This window comes from Otolemur garnettii, unplaced genomic scaffold, assembly GCF_000181295.1.
Source record: "Otolemur garnettii isolate 467f Iridium unplaced genomic scaffold, OtoGar3 scaffold00063, whole genome shotgun sequence".
In the NCBI taxonomy this organism is placed as follows: domain Eukaryota; kingdom Metazoa; phylum Chordata; class Mammalia; order Primates; family Galagidae; genus Otolemur; species Otolemur garnettii.
Window position 1 is genome coordinate 2524011 of NW_003852458.1, and position 17400 is coordinate 2541410.

At 47.2% G+C, this 17400-nt stretch overlaps 1 protein-coding gene across 1 annotated transcript in view; it reads right to left on the reverse strand.

The window, feature by feature from the left end:
• Positions 1-15771: 15771 nt before the first annotated feature.
• ADAMTS12 (ADAM metallopeptidase with thrombospondin type 1 motif 12) overlaps positions 15772-17400 on the reverse strand; it is a 315003-nt gene continuing 313374 nt past the window's right edge. The window contains exon 24 of the mRNA XM_003792927.3: positions 15772-16591. Within this exon, the coding sequence (XP_003792975.1) occupies positions 16413-16591 (179 nt within the window). The 3' untranslated portion in view covers positions 15772-16412. The remainder of the gene's footprint in view (positions 16592-17400) is intronic.

Here is a 17400-nt window from a genome sequence, read left to right on the forward strand (position 1 = left end):
ATGGTATCACAGCTCACAGCAACCTCAAATTCTTGGGTTCAAGTGATCCTCTTGCCTCTGCCTCCCAAGAAACTGGGTGTAGCTCAGGTACATGCCACAATGCCCAGCTATTTTTAGAGATGGGATCTCTTGCTTAGGCTGTTCTTGAGCTCCAGTGATCTACCTGCCTCAGCCTCCCAGAGTGCTAGTATTATAGGCTTGCGCCACCAAGCCTGGCCCAGGCAGGATGTTCTGCAGAGCCATCTTGTCCCAACAAAGACAACTCCTCCTGTCAACTTCCCGTGGGTAGACAGGCAGGTACTTGGAGGTCCTGTGTGGCATGCCCCAGTGGACCTTGTATACTGGATCAGTTTCTGAGCCTTTCTTCACCTACAAGTCTTCATCTATCAGGTGAAAGCAGCAATGTTCAGTGAACACTTGTTATGTGTCTGGCACTTTTTAATGCACTTTACCTTACAATGTGCCAGACTGAGTTCTAACTCTGAGCATTCTGTGGAAGTGACTCATTGTTTTCTTTAACTTCCAATTTCTCACGGATCAATATTTTTGCAAATTATAGTAAAAATGAATTCCTAGAAAATGACATGGGAAGAAAGGAAAACACTACAAAATGTGTGTGTATTGTCCATTGAAAGTGTGTGTCTATAAGTGATGAATAGAAGGAATCACGATTATAGTAATAATTTCTACGTATTTCACAATCAGAATTTCATAAAAAATTCTGACAGAAATAATGATTCCTCATATCAAGAGCCACTGGAAAGTGGAAGGAAACTAAAACAGTCTATGTTTTCGTTCAGATATCTTACCGTTTGCTTTATATGTTAGTTCTGATGTTGGGTATAGCATACTCTGTTGGCCAAAGGTGGTTCTATCCTTCTATCCATTTAGATTTACTTGCAAAGCTGTCCTTTGGAGTTGTGAGCCATAGGTATGGGTCCTGGGGTTCTGGATTGAAACAACTCATCTAGGGGTGGGTGCCTGTGGCTCAAAGGAGTAGGGCACTGGCCCCATATGCCAGAGCTGGTGGGTTCAAACCCAGCCCTGCCCAAAAACTAAAACAAAAAAAGAGAGAGAAACGGTTCATCTAGACTGGCTGTGGTCAGCCAGTAAGGAATGGAGTGGCCCACCTGAAATGCTGAGGCAAGAAGGAAGAGGAATATGTTTTTATAACAGGCTTCCCAGCAGCACTTTGCTAATAGCTACAGAAAGGTTTTCAAGCTGATAATAGGAAGTGTCAGTGGCAAATTCTTTCAATCACTTTCCCCATTGATACCGCAGCAGGAATTGTTTTTCCCCAGACAACAGAGTTTGACACTGAAATTCCTTCTCTCTCCCACTGTTCCCAATTGGCCTCTCAAAGTCTTTTTTTCCCCATGATTTAGTTTTTCATTATTAATTTTTTTCTTTTCCATTTTTACATGAAAGGTGTGTTTTTAAATGCTCAAATGCTAGCCTTGAAGGGGAAAATATCTGTATTCATTTTTTTCCCATTGGCTTTTGAGAATCAGAAAGAACAGATTTGTGTAAGATTTGTTCTATCCTGCGTAAGGATAGATTTGCCCTCTGTGGAACAGCTCCATAAAAGAAGAAGTTATGAAATCACCCTTTTAACAACAATATACTTCAAAAGTTAAAATTCTCCAATCGAATAAGGCACAGAAGGATTATTATGATACTGCTGTAGTGGTAACAGGGAGAGCAGAATAAGATCCTGGAACATAAAGATCAGAGTGGGCCGAGGGATCAATATTTCCCCCTATTCCGTCAATAGAGGGTGTTGATGAAGAAACACAATTGTCCCTGGTTGTGCTGTGGTTGGGGATAAGGATGGGGGATGTCAACTTTTTTCAAATAAAAAGACATACCTGTTCAGGTACATGCTAGGAATCTCACCCATCAGTTCTACTAGTAACACAGGCAGGCAATGCTTATTCTCAGCGCAGGTGCAGTCTTCTTAAATAGAAAATTTTAAAAAAGAAAAGAAAAACGAGACAGTTACAAAGTCACATCAGGTCCATTTGTAGTTCGCAAGCATGATGATGGGGTGTTGACATGCAAGTGTAAGATGGGCCTCCTCCCTCAAGCTGTTTTAATAAGTTTATTTTTTTTGTTATGTATATAATTTTTAATAACTGAAAAAATAAAATGAAAGCACAGCAGGCCAGAGACCTTCTCCACCCAGGGCTCGCTTACAAGGTTGGGCCTTGGCTGGCATCTGGGAACTTGGATCTCAGGAGAGGTCCCACCATTCCCCACCTGGTAAGAGGGACTCATAGAACCTGGGTTGTTCCTATGGCAGGGAGATTTACACTGACCCCCTGCCTTCCCCGTCCCAAGAAGTCTAGAAGTCTGTACGTGCCAGACAGAGAATGGCTATGTGACCTACTCAAAACAAATTTGGGTGCTGTGACAGACACTTTGCACATGTGTTGTCACGTGTTGCTGGGGGAATTCAGCATCCTGTGTGTGGCCCCCACCATGTATAGGTCCTCCTCCCATGGGGAGGCCAAGCTCTGTGCCTGGGGGCCACACAGCGGAAGGCTCAGCCCAACCTCCCTCATGGGGACAGGTGGCAGCAACACTTCCTCGAAGGACACGGACAGGGACTCTGTTCATGTCTTGCAGTGGGCTGAGTGATACCCACCTGCTGCCCTCCGTGGGGCTCGGCTGAGGATCAGGAGAGGACACGTGTGGCTGGGGGTGCTGGAGGCCAACAGTATCTTCTTTACCCTCCACCGGGGCAGCCTCCACTCCAGGCTGGGGTGGCCATCAGCTGGGGGCCGGGGAGCTGGCCTCTCCCCTTCGGGCCCCAGGGAGACTGCCAGGCACTCTCCACAGTCAGGCTCTGAGTGGGCTGGTGTGCAGGTGCAGGAAGGGAAGATGTCCCCAATCTCTTTGACCTGCAGGACCCGGAGGAAGGGGTGGGGGAGAAGCCACCTGTCTGGAGCAGCGACTCCACAGTCTCTTCCAGCCAGCTCCAGCAGTTTGTGAGGGGCAGGAGCCAACAGAAGGTTCCCGAGGCCATGGCTCTCAAAGTCCAGCCCCTGGGTTTAGTGCTGGATGTTTCAAGGAGAGGATTTTAGGTGACATGAACATGGAGAGAACAGGGATGATGCCAGTCCCAGCAGCCTGCTCCCTCTAGGACGTCAGTCACATAGGGACCTGTCTGACGGTTTCAGGAGGACCAGGGTCTCCAGGGTGTCTTCAAAGTGATGCAGGCTCTGCTGGCCTTTCATAATGCTGGAGTAGGTGGCTGAGTTCTTCATGAAAAGTGCAGACGCCAAGATCAACAGCCTAGGGCTGGAGCTGGTGAAAGGCAGACATTGAGAATAGATAGAGTTCAGCAGGGCCCTGAGGTCCCAAAATATTTCAATAACTAGCACCAGGTGAGTGAGGGCCACCCCAGGGCCCTCCCCTCAGCTTGTCTTCACTCAATGCAGCTTGGAGACCCTCAATCACCCAACACCCACACGTCTTGCTACAGCTGGTTAAAGAGACCCACAGCACATGTCAGCATTTTACTGACCACACTCAGGACATCAGCACCAACCCCCACCTCTTTCATCCTCTCTCTTCTCTGCTCCTCTGCAAGGCTCATTTCCATGCTCAGCCTATGAATCAGCTGTTCCCACTGCCTGGAGGCCTGTCCCGCCAAGTGAAGGCAGGTGAACCTAACAGGTGCACCTGTGATGCACCTTCCCAGGTGCCAAATCCCTGGGGGGAGGCCTCCGTGCCCACACCCCAATTAGCAGCTCCTTTTGCAGTAATAGAAAATGGGCCTGGGAGCTCCAGGCCTAACCTCCTGAATATCTGCTCCTCTCCCCAGGCCAGGCCGTCTGCTAAGACCTGGGGATCCAAGGCCACTGGCTCTTCTCCCAGGCAGGCCCATCAGTGTAGAAGCACAGTCCAGCAGGAAGCCAAGCTCTTGCCCAACTGTGAGGGTCCCAAAGCCCAGGCCTGGGTTTCCTCCTGGGTTTGCACCCCCAGAGTTGGGGAGGGCAGCCCAGGCCTGGATACGGCTTCCTCTGTGGGCGCCCATCGCTGTTCACCTTTGCTAGTTCCATGAGCCTAACACTGAGGGAGGCCAACCCCTTGGCCTGCCGCCTCACGCCTGACCCTGCACCTGGCCCGACCTCATTTGAGTTCCCATGGAGGTAGGCTAGGGGTCCAGAGCAGCAGAGCCCTAGATGCTCCAGAGTCAGCTGCCAGCCCCTATCCTAAAGAGGTTTCCAGAGATTTCTTAAAAGGCTGCGTGATCTCAACCCCTCTGTGGCTGAGTCTGTTTCCTCCTCAACAGGAAGCTAGAACTATACACCCTCTTCACAGAGACCTAAAGAGGATAGCTATTTGTAGTACCCAGGAAGCAAACACAAAGGGCTGGGTTATGCTCAATTAAAATAACGACAATGACTGTTTTATGTCATTGAGAAATGTGTCTTAGTCGCTGTTGTTGCTGCTCTGTTCATCTCAGATCTGTCCCAATACTAGCTTACATGGGACGCTCAAGTTCTCATCAGCTGTACACCTGCTCCTTCACTTAAACATTGACTGAGCATGTGCTAGGTGCAGGGCAGCCTTCCATGCCCCGGGGATATGGAGAGGACGATGACCCCTGCGTCCATAGTGTCCACGTTCTAGGAGGGGGACCAATAATAAATAGGATAAGTGCCACGAGAAACTAAGGCAAGGAAAGAGAGCGTTCTCAGATGTGAAGACAGAATTTCCATTTTAAGTAGGCAGTGAGGGAGACCTCATTGAGAAGGTGAGACATCAGTGCAGACCAGATGGTGGTGAGTATCAGGGTCTCTGAGACCCTCCAGCTGTCTGGTTACCCAGTCCAGTCACTCAGCTGAACTAGCAAGTTCAAGGGATAAAGGAGAGTGGAAATAAAACATCCAGGACTCCAATACAGTGGAAAAAGAAACACAATTTATTTGAAGTGAAGCATAACTTTCCCAGAGAGACTGGGAAAAGGTCCCCTGGAGAGTGAGAGGAGACCCACGGACAAGCAGCTCACCAGTGTGAATGTTTCATCCGAGCTCCCCCTGTCATTATCTGTAACTGGGCCCTGAGGCCCTTAGGGATTCTTGCCTATTTCTTACTGATTACAGATTACCTGAGTTACCACATGGGCCCATTTTCCTTTACGTGTTGACAAGAATTGTTACCTGCTATTTTCCAGGTATTGTGTGGTGCTGACTAGTAGTCTTGTGACGTTGGGACCTTTGCTGTGTGCACTGTTCTGTAACTGTGACCATTATTCCGCTAGAAGCAGAAGCTGGATTTTGTGCAGAACAGGACACACTCAGTCAATTGAATCACAAGGCTTCTGAAACTCATTGTATTTAACTTTCTTACCGAGGAGGCCAGACTTTTCTCCTACTTCCCTGTATCCCCTTTTTATCACTAATCAGTGAGGGATAAGTTGTGAGTCTATCTGGGTTAGAGATTTCCAGGGAGAGGGAAGAGCAAGTGCAAAGTAAATTCATCATCGATTAATTAATAACTATTAATATCACTTCCTGTTTTGCTTTCTGTCCATCAGAGCCGGTCGGTATCTGGTGAGACTTTTTGTATTTATAGGGTCAATCTCTGTTCCTTAACTTCTAAAAATAGTATATTTACGTGCTCACTAATGCCTGTAATATTAGATTGAACCATAAAAAATTGCCCACATGCAACCATATTTGACTGATGAGAACGGTAACTTCATATGGCTCAATCTAGTACATTTGGCAGGGTCTTAGGTCTGTGATAAAAAATAAGGTTAAAATGCACGCACATCATGCATGGTTTATAGAAAGCATCTGACACATATAATTTGTCTGTTCTTACCCTTTCCTCTCTAAGAGTCGTGTTGACTTAACCTCTTCCACACACGTATAGGAAACTGATTGAGCCTTTCCTATAGGTGGACAAGGATGGTGGTCACCCTGAGGGAGTGAAGTGAGGGCAGGGAACTTTGGGGAAAAAACAGTGTATTCTTAAAACATTTCCTGAGGGCTAATGTAGCTTTTTTTTTTTTGAGACAAAGTCTCATTATGTCGCCCTTGGTAGAGTACTGTAGCATCAAAGCTCACAGCAACCTCAAACTCTTGGGCTTAAGCGATTCTCTTGCCTCAGCCTCCCAAGTAGCTGGAACTATAGGCGCCCACCACAACGCCCGGCTATTTTTGGGTTGCAGTTGTCATTGCTGTTTAGCAGGCCCAGGCCCAAAACCAACAGCCTTGGTGTATGTGGCCAACACCCTATCCACTGAGCTACAGGTGCCGTCTAATGTAGCTTTTTTGAGCAGCTTTTTCTCTGCAATGTCCCTAAAGTTTATATTGTTGTCAAGCCCATTTCCTGGGTGGTCAGCCACATAGTTACCCAATCAAGGGGGCGTGACATTGTACAAATAGACAATGGCCAGACCAGAGAAGTTTGATGCACAACCCATAGCCACCTGCCTCAGAAGCCAACCTTCTTTTCCTATAAGTCAGCCATCATCTCAACATAATTGGCCATAAGACTTCAATGCAAGCAGGAGCAGGCAATCATCCTTGTGTCCAGAGCTGTTTTGCTTATTGTGTCAATTTTTTAAGCTATAGTGCCAACCAGCTGTGGGGCTGGAGCAATGGACCGTCCCCAGGAGCTGGTGAGAAGAGCTTCCACTGGACATTGGCAGCTCAAGGCTTGAGTAGTTTGCATGTTCCGTTTAGGACCATCATACACACGCATTGCCCCAGGGCTGACCGCTTCCATCTTTTCCAGGCCCTTCCCACTACAGGAAGGGCTTCATGTTTAGATTTTTGCTGTTTATCCTCATGCAACTGGGGATGTATGTACCCATAAACATTTAAATTTGCCACAATTTTGCTAACTTGGTTTTGACATTTCTTCATTTTTTAATATACTGGGATGCTAAATAGAAGTAGCCTAAGTCTTGTCAAGATCCCTGAAAGAGGCTCAGTACCTGTAGCTCAGTACCTAGGGCGCCAGCCACATACACCAGGGCTGGCGGGTTCAAACCCAGCCCAGGCCTGCCAAACAACAATGACAACTACAACAACAACAATAAGAAAAATAGCCGGGCGTTGTGGTGGGCACCTGTAGCTCCAGTTACTTGCAAGCCTGAGGCAAGAGAATCACTTAAGCCCAAGAGTTTGAGGTTGCTGTGAGCTGTGATGCCACGGCACTCTAACCAGGGTGGCATAGTGAGACTCTATCTCAAAAAAAAAAAAAATCCCTGAAAGACCCAGGGTCAATTTCCCCGAGCAGAGCAAGGAATCATGAGAAGAAAGGACTGCTCTGTGACCCCTGGGCCACCTGTTTCAGTACTGCCAGAACATTCTCCAGCCTACTTGAGACCTCCTGCGTCAAACTCCCTGGAAATGGGGCCAAAGAGCCTGCCTGCATTTTAAACAAGTTCCCCCATTTAGCTTAAGCAAATTGAAGCTTGAGAGTACAGGACTGGGGTGCTAGATGAGGTATTAGATGCTGAATTTCCCTAGGAAAGGATCATGACTGACAGTGGGAAGTGAGACTAAATGTAGAAACAGACAATGGCCAGATATAAAACTGACCCACAACCCATAAGAACCTGCGTAGGAAATCAACTCCCTTATCCGTAATAAACAGCCAAGAACCCAGTCTGTTATAAGCCAGGCTTGCAGGAAGTCAGATTTCTGTGTCTAGAGACAATCCAGCAAGCCAAACAACAAATTCTGTAGCAATCAGTCCCAAACAGCCAGGACTTGATTAATAACCGACAGCTTCCTTGGTCCCCATTTACAACTTAGGACCAGCCAGAAAAAGGCACATATGCACCCTAACTCATCACACTGTAGAACCACTACTTCTGTTCGCACCTACAGCCTCCCACACCGACAGTCTCCAATCAGGGCACCCCTGAAGCCTTCCCTTTTGTCCGCTGCAAAGCTTTCCCCTCCTGTCTGCCCTGCCAAAGCACGATGACCGTGGCTGGCTCTCTTGCCAGTGCAGAATAAATAGCCTTTGCTTTCTCATTTGCTTGGTCCTTGTTTATTTCCACACAGGGAAGACTGAAGCTGAAGCCAAAGGCTCTGATGAATATAGGGGAAGGATGAAAGGTGACAGAAACGAGGAGTGGAAGAGGATGTGGGATGGGTGACATGACTCTCCAGGAAGCAGTCTCTCCTGTGGATGGCTGAGTGACAAGAGCTGTGTCTGCCCCTCTCCCCTGCTCCCCTTCCCCCTGCCATCTTTTCCAGGCCCTTTCCTATGCATTGGTTTGTCTGAGCTTCACAGCCTTGCTAAGAGGTCCTGGGGTAGCCCCATTATTGTCGATAGACTCTTTCCAGGGTGGAAAGCAGTAACAGATGTGCTGCCTCCTGGCTGCTAGTCCTGAGCTCCCTCCTGGGGATCCAGTTCCTAGTAATCCCCAGATGGGAACAGCAGATAGCAGACTCCCAATGGCTCTGCTGTTATTTGTATCCCCAACTGTGCATTGTACTTGGTAACTTGATAATGAGTTATAGTTACTGATGGAGTTTGGCTTTCTAGAATGAAATGTGGGAGCTATTTATGAAATTGCAGCAGTTTGTTAATGACTTAGGATGACCTATAATCAGGATGGGAATTAGCTTCTTTGTCTGAGTACAGAGGAGAGATAATTGGTGCATTTGAAATGGGCTTTGCCCACATAGCCCCTTTACCCCCTTCTATGGTTTCTGGGTCTTCTGTGAGTCATGTCCCTGGCAGTGGTGAGCAGAGCCAGCAGGCAGGAGTGGAGGCTGAGGGCCCTGAGGTGAGCTGAGACACGTGTTAGAGTTGAGCTCCAGATATGTTGGTTCTAATTTGTTAACCCCATCCTGGCCAGTCAGAGTCACAAATTAATAGCCTATCTTCCTCCATGGCCTTCTGAAACCCAGGCCGCCAGGCTGGGGCACAGCAACCTTGCTAGGCACCATCTCTGTTGTTCATCTATCTATTGTCCAGGATAAGCCTGGATCTCACTTAACCACAAGGTCCCTGTGCCTCAAGAATCTCTGCTTACAGGTAGGAATTCCCATGAGCTACAGTGGAATGGGCAGTACAGACCCTAGGCCTGGGCAACAGGAGCCCATGGCCTGAGCCCTGCTTTAGGAGGGCCAGCCCGTCACAAACACGAAAATGCTAATGCTTCTGCCTTTGTGCTCTAGCAAGAAAGATGTTGGGTTTTTGTAACTGACTGAGTGAACAGGAATTACCAGGGTGGGATGCACACACGGGGTTCGCCAGGCCAGAGGAGGGTGTGGACCTGAGAGCCTGTAAGTACAGGCTGGGGTGGAGGAGGAAGCAAAAATCACAGCCTGGGTCCAAAGAAGCCAAAGAGAGCATTTTGCTCTTGCTTATGGTAGCCACCCCACAGCCCCCAGAGGCCTAGGCAGACCAGATCCCCAGATAACTGTGCTCCTTCCCGATCATAAGGGCAATAAAAGGGGTATTGACTCTCGGCAAAAGATACCACTCATTCACAAGAGCCAAGGAGGGCTAATTCAATCTCACAATTCATTAGCTCATCCATTGTCCAAAATCCCAACCAGACCTAAGACTGTCAGTTAAAAATAAATCGCCTCTTGGTGCCGCCTTTGCTTTAAGCTGGTCCCCCTCGGCTTTGCCCATTGGACTCTGTTTGCAATTATTTCCTGCTTATTAGCTAATCAGCACGGCCATTGTCTACTATTCTAATTTCTCCTCACAAGGGGCTTAGTTTCCTGTTGAGACTCGTTGCTGGTCTTATTCTTTCATTTGTTATTTTAAAAATTATTTCCGTGGTGCTGGTTATAGATAAATGGGAAATACCAGCTGTGTATTAGGTAGGGTGGGGAAGCTTTTCTCTTCCCGAAGACAGCCACCAGAGGGCAGCCTGTGCTCAGCCGGGCTCACGTTGGTGGACCAAGGTGACGATGACCTGGGGCCACGTGCCAAGAGGTTTGGGGAAGGGAAGAGGTCAGGAGACTGGGAGAACTCTCCTTCCCTGGAAGACTTCCTGAAGTCAGACCCCAGGGAAGCACAGAAAGAGATGAACAGTGTGGAGAAGGGAGTGGGGATGAGAAGTTGCAGGCTGGCCCCCAGGGTGGGATGGGGGGGAATGCAGGGCACCCAAGGCTCCACTCCCTGTCCCCAGTTACCCCTCAATGTCAGCTGACCATATTTTGTTCCCTGGATTCCAGAGCATTATTTTTGTTCTGCTGAGTTTTGATAGTTTATGAGTTTTATTACATTTGAGGATGGAGTATTTAGTAAGTTTGCCTGAACATAGATGGGAGCGAGGAAGAAGAACCCCACCTCCCCTTCCTTGGATCCAGATCCGAAAGGCATCAAGTTGAAGGCCACTTAAGTCAGGAAGGATTCAGAGTCAAAACTGCAAGCTGAACAGGGCAAAGGCTTATGTAAACTCTAACCTTCCAAACTGATGCTCCCAAGGTGGGTTACAGGCTTTGCCAGAGACACTGACCCTTTGAGGCTCAGAGTGATCAGGCCTGGTCTTACGTCTTTCCTACAAATGCAAGATGACTTCACTTCCAGAGTGGATGGGATTGAGATATCTCCTTGGAGTTTTTATGATGCCTGTCACATGTTCCTTCCAGTGCAAGAGGGGATGCTGCTCCTGGAGAAAGTGTGCTGACCAGGAGACCGACCGCTACTAACTGAGGTTAATGGGCTGAGTGGTCTCTCTCTCTCTCTCTCTATTTCTCCTGCCTCCCCCATCCCTCTTGAGCTCAAAAGTCAATCTCAGATGCCCTGGAGGGAGGCCTGCAGCTCTTAAGCTACTTGCCCTGGGGAGATGGGGATGAAAAGGGGAGGAAGCCCTTTGCCATTTGCACCCGAGGCATGCTCCCCAAGCTAGCTTCGTCTTTAACACAGCGAATGTTCCATCTGGCTGATTATGTCTAGTCTTAGTTTAATTAGAAATCTCAATTGGAGGAGGATAGTAGTCTAAGCACTGAGCATGTCACTTTTCCATTTTAGTTGCTTTTGACTTACCGTCCTGGCTCTGGGATTGAGGCAGCTGAGTCTGCAGGGGCTTGTCCAAGCTCTTCTGGAGCTGTGCTCACTATGAAGCCTCCCTCCAACATCAAGAGGCTTTCATTGAGTGTTGATTCTTGATGCATTTTTAACTCTTTTCAGGTTTTCTGACCTGCCTCACTAGTCCTTCTGTAATGTCTGAATTTTAGAGTAAGCTCAGTCTTGCTCAACCCAGAACCCCTGCTACTCTCTCTAAGGTCGTAAATGTTTGGGTGCAGGGTTTTTCAACTTCAGAACTATTGACATTTTTAGCCAGACATGTCTTTGTTGTTGGGCTATCATCCTGTAGTGTGTTAACCTATCCTTGGCCTCTACTCACCAGATACCAGTTGCACTCCTTCCCTCTCTACTCTCCAGCAGTGAAACAAAAAGGTCTCCAGTTGCAGTGAGGTATGATCACACCTCTGCACTCCAGTTTAGGCAAAAAAGCAAGATTCTCTCCTAAACAAACAAAAACAAAAACAAAGAACAAAAAAAAGGAAAGAAAGAAAGAGAGAGAGGGAAGGAAGGAAGGAAGGGAGGGAGGGAGGGAGGGAAGGGAAGGGAGGGAGGGAGGGAGGGTCTCCAGACACTGTCAGGTATCACCTGGGGGACCAAATCAGCTCTGGCCAAGAGCTACTTTCTAATAGAAAATGTACAAAGCAAAACAGAAGCAGAGGAGTGTCTCAGTCTTTCTGGAAGGGTCAGGGTAGGCATCCTGGGGGAAGCAGAATTTGAGCTGAACTTTGTAGGATGAGAAAGAGTTGCCTAGTGGCCACAGACAGAATTTTTAAAGTATAAACAAGGAGGTGTTCATGGTCCTCTGTGATGCCTTCCTGACACAAAACCGATTTCCTGCCACCCATATTCATGCCTTCAAACATTCTAGGGACCATGAGGAGGGGTTTTCTATGAAAGGGACATACATGCAAAGTGGCTCCCAAATGGTGAAGGAGCCCCCACACCAAGGAAAGAGGCAGACAAATCGTTTATCAGCATATGATGATTTATTAGGGGAAATTACTAACAGAAGTGTGGTCTTGGGTGGCCACAAGACAGGCAGCTCTCTGTCCCACAACCTCCTAGACCAGTGGTTCTCAACCTTCCTAATGCCATGGCCCTTCCTGTGGGCCACGACCTAGACCAAGGCTTATATCACAGTCACGACCCACAGGTTGAGAACTGCTGCCCTAGATTAATGCTTATATCATGGGGAGAGTACTCCTTGGAAGGAAAGTATAGATGAGAGAGTGGTGCTTGTGTCACAGCCTATGGTTTCTGTAATACCATGACGGGTTGTTTTGGAGGAAAGATGAAACTTACAGGGAATAGGTGTCCCACATCAACCAGACATCGGGAGGCATTTCCAGGCATGGGGGTAATCAGGCTGCTTAGCATTTAAAATAGATTTACTCTTGTCCCCACAAGACGCCCGTTTCTTTCCTCTCTCAATGATTTTTACTTATTCCATGAGTGAATTCCATCACCATATATACAGGTTCTACCTTTGACCGGTGCACTTACTGTGCTTTGCACCTTCTTTGAGAAAGGATTGCATTTCCTCTCTTAAGCGTTACGTCTACACTTTGGAGTAGGTTATGCTGTGACCTGCAGGAATTCACTGGATTTTATGTAGCAGAGAATTTCAGATGTCACTTCAGATTCCTATATGGCGATTGTGTCAACTGTTGCACATTCGTGAGAAAAAGACCTAATTTCAACCTCACTGAAGACTCATCTGGTGATGTATGGATCTAAGGGTGAGGTAGGGAGAAGTGTGGGAGGAAGATATTGCAGCCTCCTCCTCCAGGTTGCTAAAACCCCAGGTGACACTGGGAAGGGGACTGGGAGTCTCTCAGCATGTGTAAATGAATCACATGGAAACACCAGTGTATCAGGGCATTTATTGACACCACACAAAGGCAGGCTATGGTTACACTCTGGGGTTAAGTATGGAGATGCCCAGCAAGGTATCTCAAGAAGGCTGGGGAAGGGACCTGGAAAAGCAGCACAGAGACACAGGGAGTGAAATAGGCTGGGCTGTGTGTGTCCCTTTGGGGGACAATGATAAGTAGAATTGTGCTTCCCCACCATATTTTTTTAATGGCATAATTTAAAATAATATTTGAGTTAGCAATACAAACAACAGGAGTAGCATCAATTACATTGGCTAGGTTGTAGCACCAGGCAGTTCATGTCATGCCGTCTCTCCCTCAAAAGTGAATCATTGTTGACCGAGCACCAGATACACCATCCCAGAGCTTCAACTTAAGGTCAGGAAGGAGAAAAGCTGAGACCTGCACTGTCTGGGACAGCAAGGGGTGGCTTTTAGAATTTGGAGGATTTTAGCCAATTGAATGGGAAGTTATGGTCTGAAACAGTGTGATTGTGTTTCAGATGCTTGTTGAAGAATGTCAAAATAATTCACAGACTATCTGAAGGCATCACATTGGGCCACTAGTGAAGACTTGGCTGTCTTAGGAGACTGGATGGAGCTATGCTCTTGTTCAAGAAAACCCATCACAAAGCAAAGCATTCCTACAAAAAGACACAGTCCTTGTACTGTGGAATGATTTCCCGATTTAAGAAAGCATTCGCTATTGAGTTTCTTGGGATATTTTTATCTCATGCCATGTTTAATTCAGTTTTTATGTTCGAGGATTCAATTAACCAATAACTTTCCAGAGAAGAGCTAAATCTCCTATTGTGGAAGGCAGTGTAAATAAACCAGGCTGGCTTTTAGAACCTTAATGTGTTAAAGCACCAGACGCAGCAGTGGCTCCTCTGGTTCATGCAGACCTGTATCCAGAGCCCCTGGACATGCTTCTCACTCGCACATTCCAAGAGAACAAGGGAACAGAGCGAACCAACAATTCTGCTTCATGGTGGCCCCCGAGCATCAAAGATAGGAAGATACCATCCAGATTCTTGCCTTCAGAGTCTTCCTGTCGGTCTGAGGTCTCTCTTTTTTATTACAAGCACTAGGACTTGTCAAAATACTGATGACCCATAGCCACCCGATTGCCAAGCAATAGGCAAGGTGACAGATGACTACTGTTGTAAGCACTATCTTTACCCTGGAGGCCAGAATGACAGACACCACACAACTGTCTTTTAACGCCTCAATAAAGGAGGCAAATGTCCATGATGCATGATTAGGGGCCAGTTCTCTGCCATTGATCCATGTTAAGTACTGGGAAATTTGGCCTAGTTTGTGGAGGTCAGTGGGAATCTGGGTTTGTTCCTGAGTTTTGTAAGGCTGGTCAGACCAAGGTCTTTGATGACATGTATTCGACCCTGTGCTAATACAGTACCAGATTAAGTTCAGTCAATCCAGCTTGTTAAATGAATCCCAGACAGCCTGCACTACCTTAGGGAGTCTCTGCAGATTGCCGCATTAGAACAAATCTGATTCTCCTCCACTCACGTCGTGAATAATTTAAATGTCTTCTATTCTTTAAAACTGTTATTTCACCAGATATTGTCATCGGCCAGCAATGTTTGTATTTAAAGACAGAAACTACAAGAATGTAATTATTGGGTGATGCCTGTGGCTCAGAAGGGTAGGGCACCGGCCCCATATGCTAGAGGTGGCAAGTTCAAACCCAGCCCCGGCCAAAAAAAAAAATGTAATTATTATCTAGAAATGAATTCCTGACTTCAGGTACACATTTCTACCTTCCTCCCATTTTTGATCTATCTTGAATTGTATCTTAACCCCAGTGTCTTATTTTCCACAGGAATTTATCAGAATAATACACAGTAATGGTTTGAAAAAAAAATAAAAGGCACATAACATAAAAGTTTAAATTCAAGGTATCCAAGCAATAGAACTGGCATTGGCCAGCAACACCATTATACATTTAACAGAAGAAGTGTATGCGGAGTTTCACACACACACACACACACCCATTTGTATGTCTATCTACTTGTCTATATTAGTCCTGCCATGATCTTGAGAGTAGCACCATTTTTCAATAGCACCATTCTGCTGAATGGATAGGTAAGTAAAGGAACTGTGGGACATTGTGCTCCGTGGTGAATTCTAAGCATGTCCGTGCGTGAGTCTGGAAGTATGCTGCCTTTATAGGAAGGCCACATCCCTGCCTGCCCCCCATCAAGAGTGGTTCTGAGGTCTTCCTCCCCTAGAGCCTTAGACGCCTCCACCTACCCACCCTCTTTCTTTGGGTTCAGTTCACATAAGCACCTCCCCTTAGAAATCAGTTTGCCTGAAAATGTGCTTTGAATTAGAGACCACAGCCTCCTTTGGCTTCTGATGGGTGGTAGGAACATCTGGAATGAGCATTCTGACTTTGATTTCAATGTTTTGGGATCCCAGACTTGCCTGTTTCCCCCAAGGAAAGAGACCTTTAAAACCACATTTAAAGTACAATGAGGAATAGATCGTGTTTACCTTACTAGTTTGCACTAGATTCTTCTACGGAGTACAATTACCTGGCTCTTAAAAATATTTTAATCTAGAGCCCCATTTTTGGACCTGGGGGGAACCATGGGCCTGAACGTAGTGTCTTTGCGTATAAACCCCCTGCCCCGAGGGGAAGGGGTGGGACCTGACTCCTGTCTCAGGTGGGGCCGTGCCGGGGAGGGGCCCTGGGCTTTTCAGTGAAGACTATTTGCCAAGAAAGTGAGAAAGATAAAGGTTCACATTTTCTTTCTGATACTAGCAAGAAGTTGACTTTTGTTCATTTGCTTTTGGCGAGTTTTCACCGAAATTATCCTCAAGCCAGAAATGTTTTCTCATTTCCTCACAGTCTAGGGTCTCCAGGTGGGCAAGAGATGTGAAAAAGTCCGCCTGGGGTCCGACGGATGGAGGAGCGGCCTGAGGGACGGAGCAGGCACTTCTCTTCCTGCTCCAGTTGAGTCTGGGCAGAGGAGAAGGCCCTTCGTGCATTAAAGGCCTGTTCCTAAAAGCTCCCCGTAACAGTTTAAGCAGCAGTTGCACCAGGCAGGGAGGAAAAAAAAAAACAACATGTATTCATCAAGGTAAATAAATGAACAAGATTATTTGTTCCCTGGGTGAATGTGGCTGTTTCCTGAGTTAATCTGGGAAACATCTCATCTTTCTGATTTAACTTGAAGGGAGGAATAAAAGGCACGACTTCACAGACCTGCTTAACCTGGCACGGGGGAGCAGGTACTCCAGGTGAAGCCTGATTCTCCTGGGTAGTCCCCCTTCCTATAAGGCACAGCAAGTAGACAGCCCAGACCTCCTGGGAAGGACATTTTGTGGCTAGAGGAACACAATGAATTTTGTTTCGTTATGACCCAAAGTTGAACCTGAAACATGTAAAGTGAAACCTTGATGAAGTGGCCCCCAGATGACAGGGCCGTGGTCAGCAGCCGCTACCGTCCAGGTGTGTGGGGGGGTGTTTCTTCACTCAGAGTGTTTTGGGGTTTGGGAGCAATGGTCGCTTCCTTTGCCTTTGGGTGTGGGTGGCGTGTGTCTGGGGACACGAGAAGCAGCACTGAGCCCTCACAGTGGGTACAGAGCATTTCTTCATGGCTTTCAGCGTCTGGCAGAAACTGGCTGACAGCTTGTCCTTGGTGCAAAGGAAATCTGAGGGAGGAGGAAAAAGATAAGAAAAAAATTCAAAGATTATCCCTTGTAGGTGAACGGGCAGAGCCCCTTACGTGCGACTCTAGATGTCTGCACAGACGGGACCCATCACAACGCATAGCAATAGCTGACATCCACTGAGTGCTTATTATGTATCAGACACTGTACAAGGTGTTTGTGTTAAAATTATCAGTCACAATTCTTTGCTCCCACGTAGTAAGTAGTGGCCTGTCCTGATGAATGTCTGCCGTCACCACAGGAAGAACCTGGCTCACACAGCCACCAGGGGAGAAGAGAGACACTGGGCAGACCAACCTGGATCCAACCTAGGCTCACAGCCAAGGCTGACCTAAGCCGAGCTAAATCAGCTGAACTTTGGTTGGTCTGCAGAAGCTGAGCAGAAAATACAGGACTGTGGTTTTAACCCTGAGCAGAGGCACTTGCCGTGCAGAACTGTTACGGCACTTGTTGGAGTCAGTGTTGCACGTGGATCTTGTGACACTTCTTTCAATCTTCACAGCAGTCTGAGCTGGGAGACATCTTTGCCATTTCACAAATGAGGAAAGTAAGGCCTAGAGCAGTTGGTAACTTTCACATGGTCAACCAGCTGGTAAGTGGCACGGCCAGATCGAGCACATGCAATTTTGATGCTGGAGCCCGTGCTGTTATCTACCATACTACTCAGAATGCCAAGCCTTAACCGGTGCCGGGGAGGGGCCCTGGGCTTTTCAGTGAAGACTATTTGCCAAGAAAGTGAGAAAGATAAAGGTTCATATTTTCTTTCTGATACTAGCAAGAAGTTGACTTTT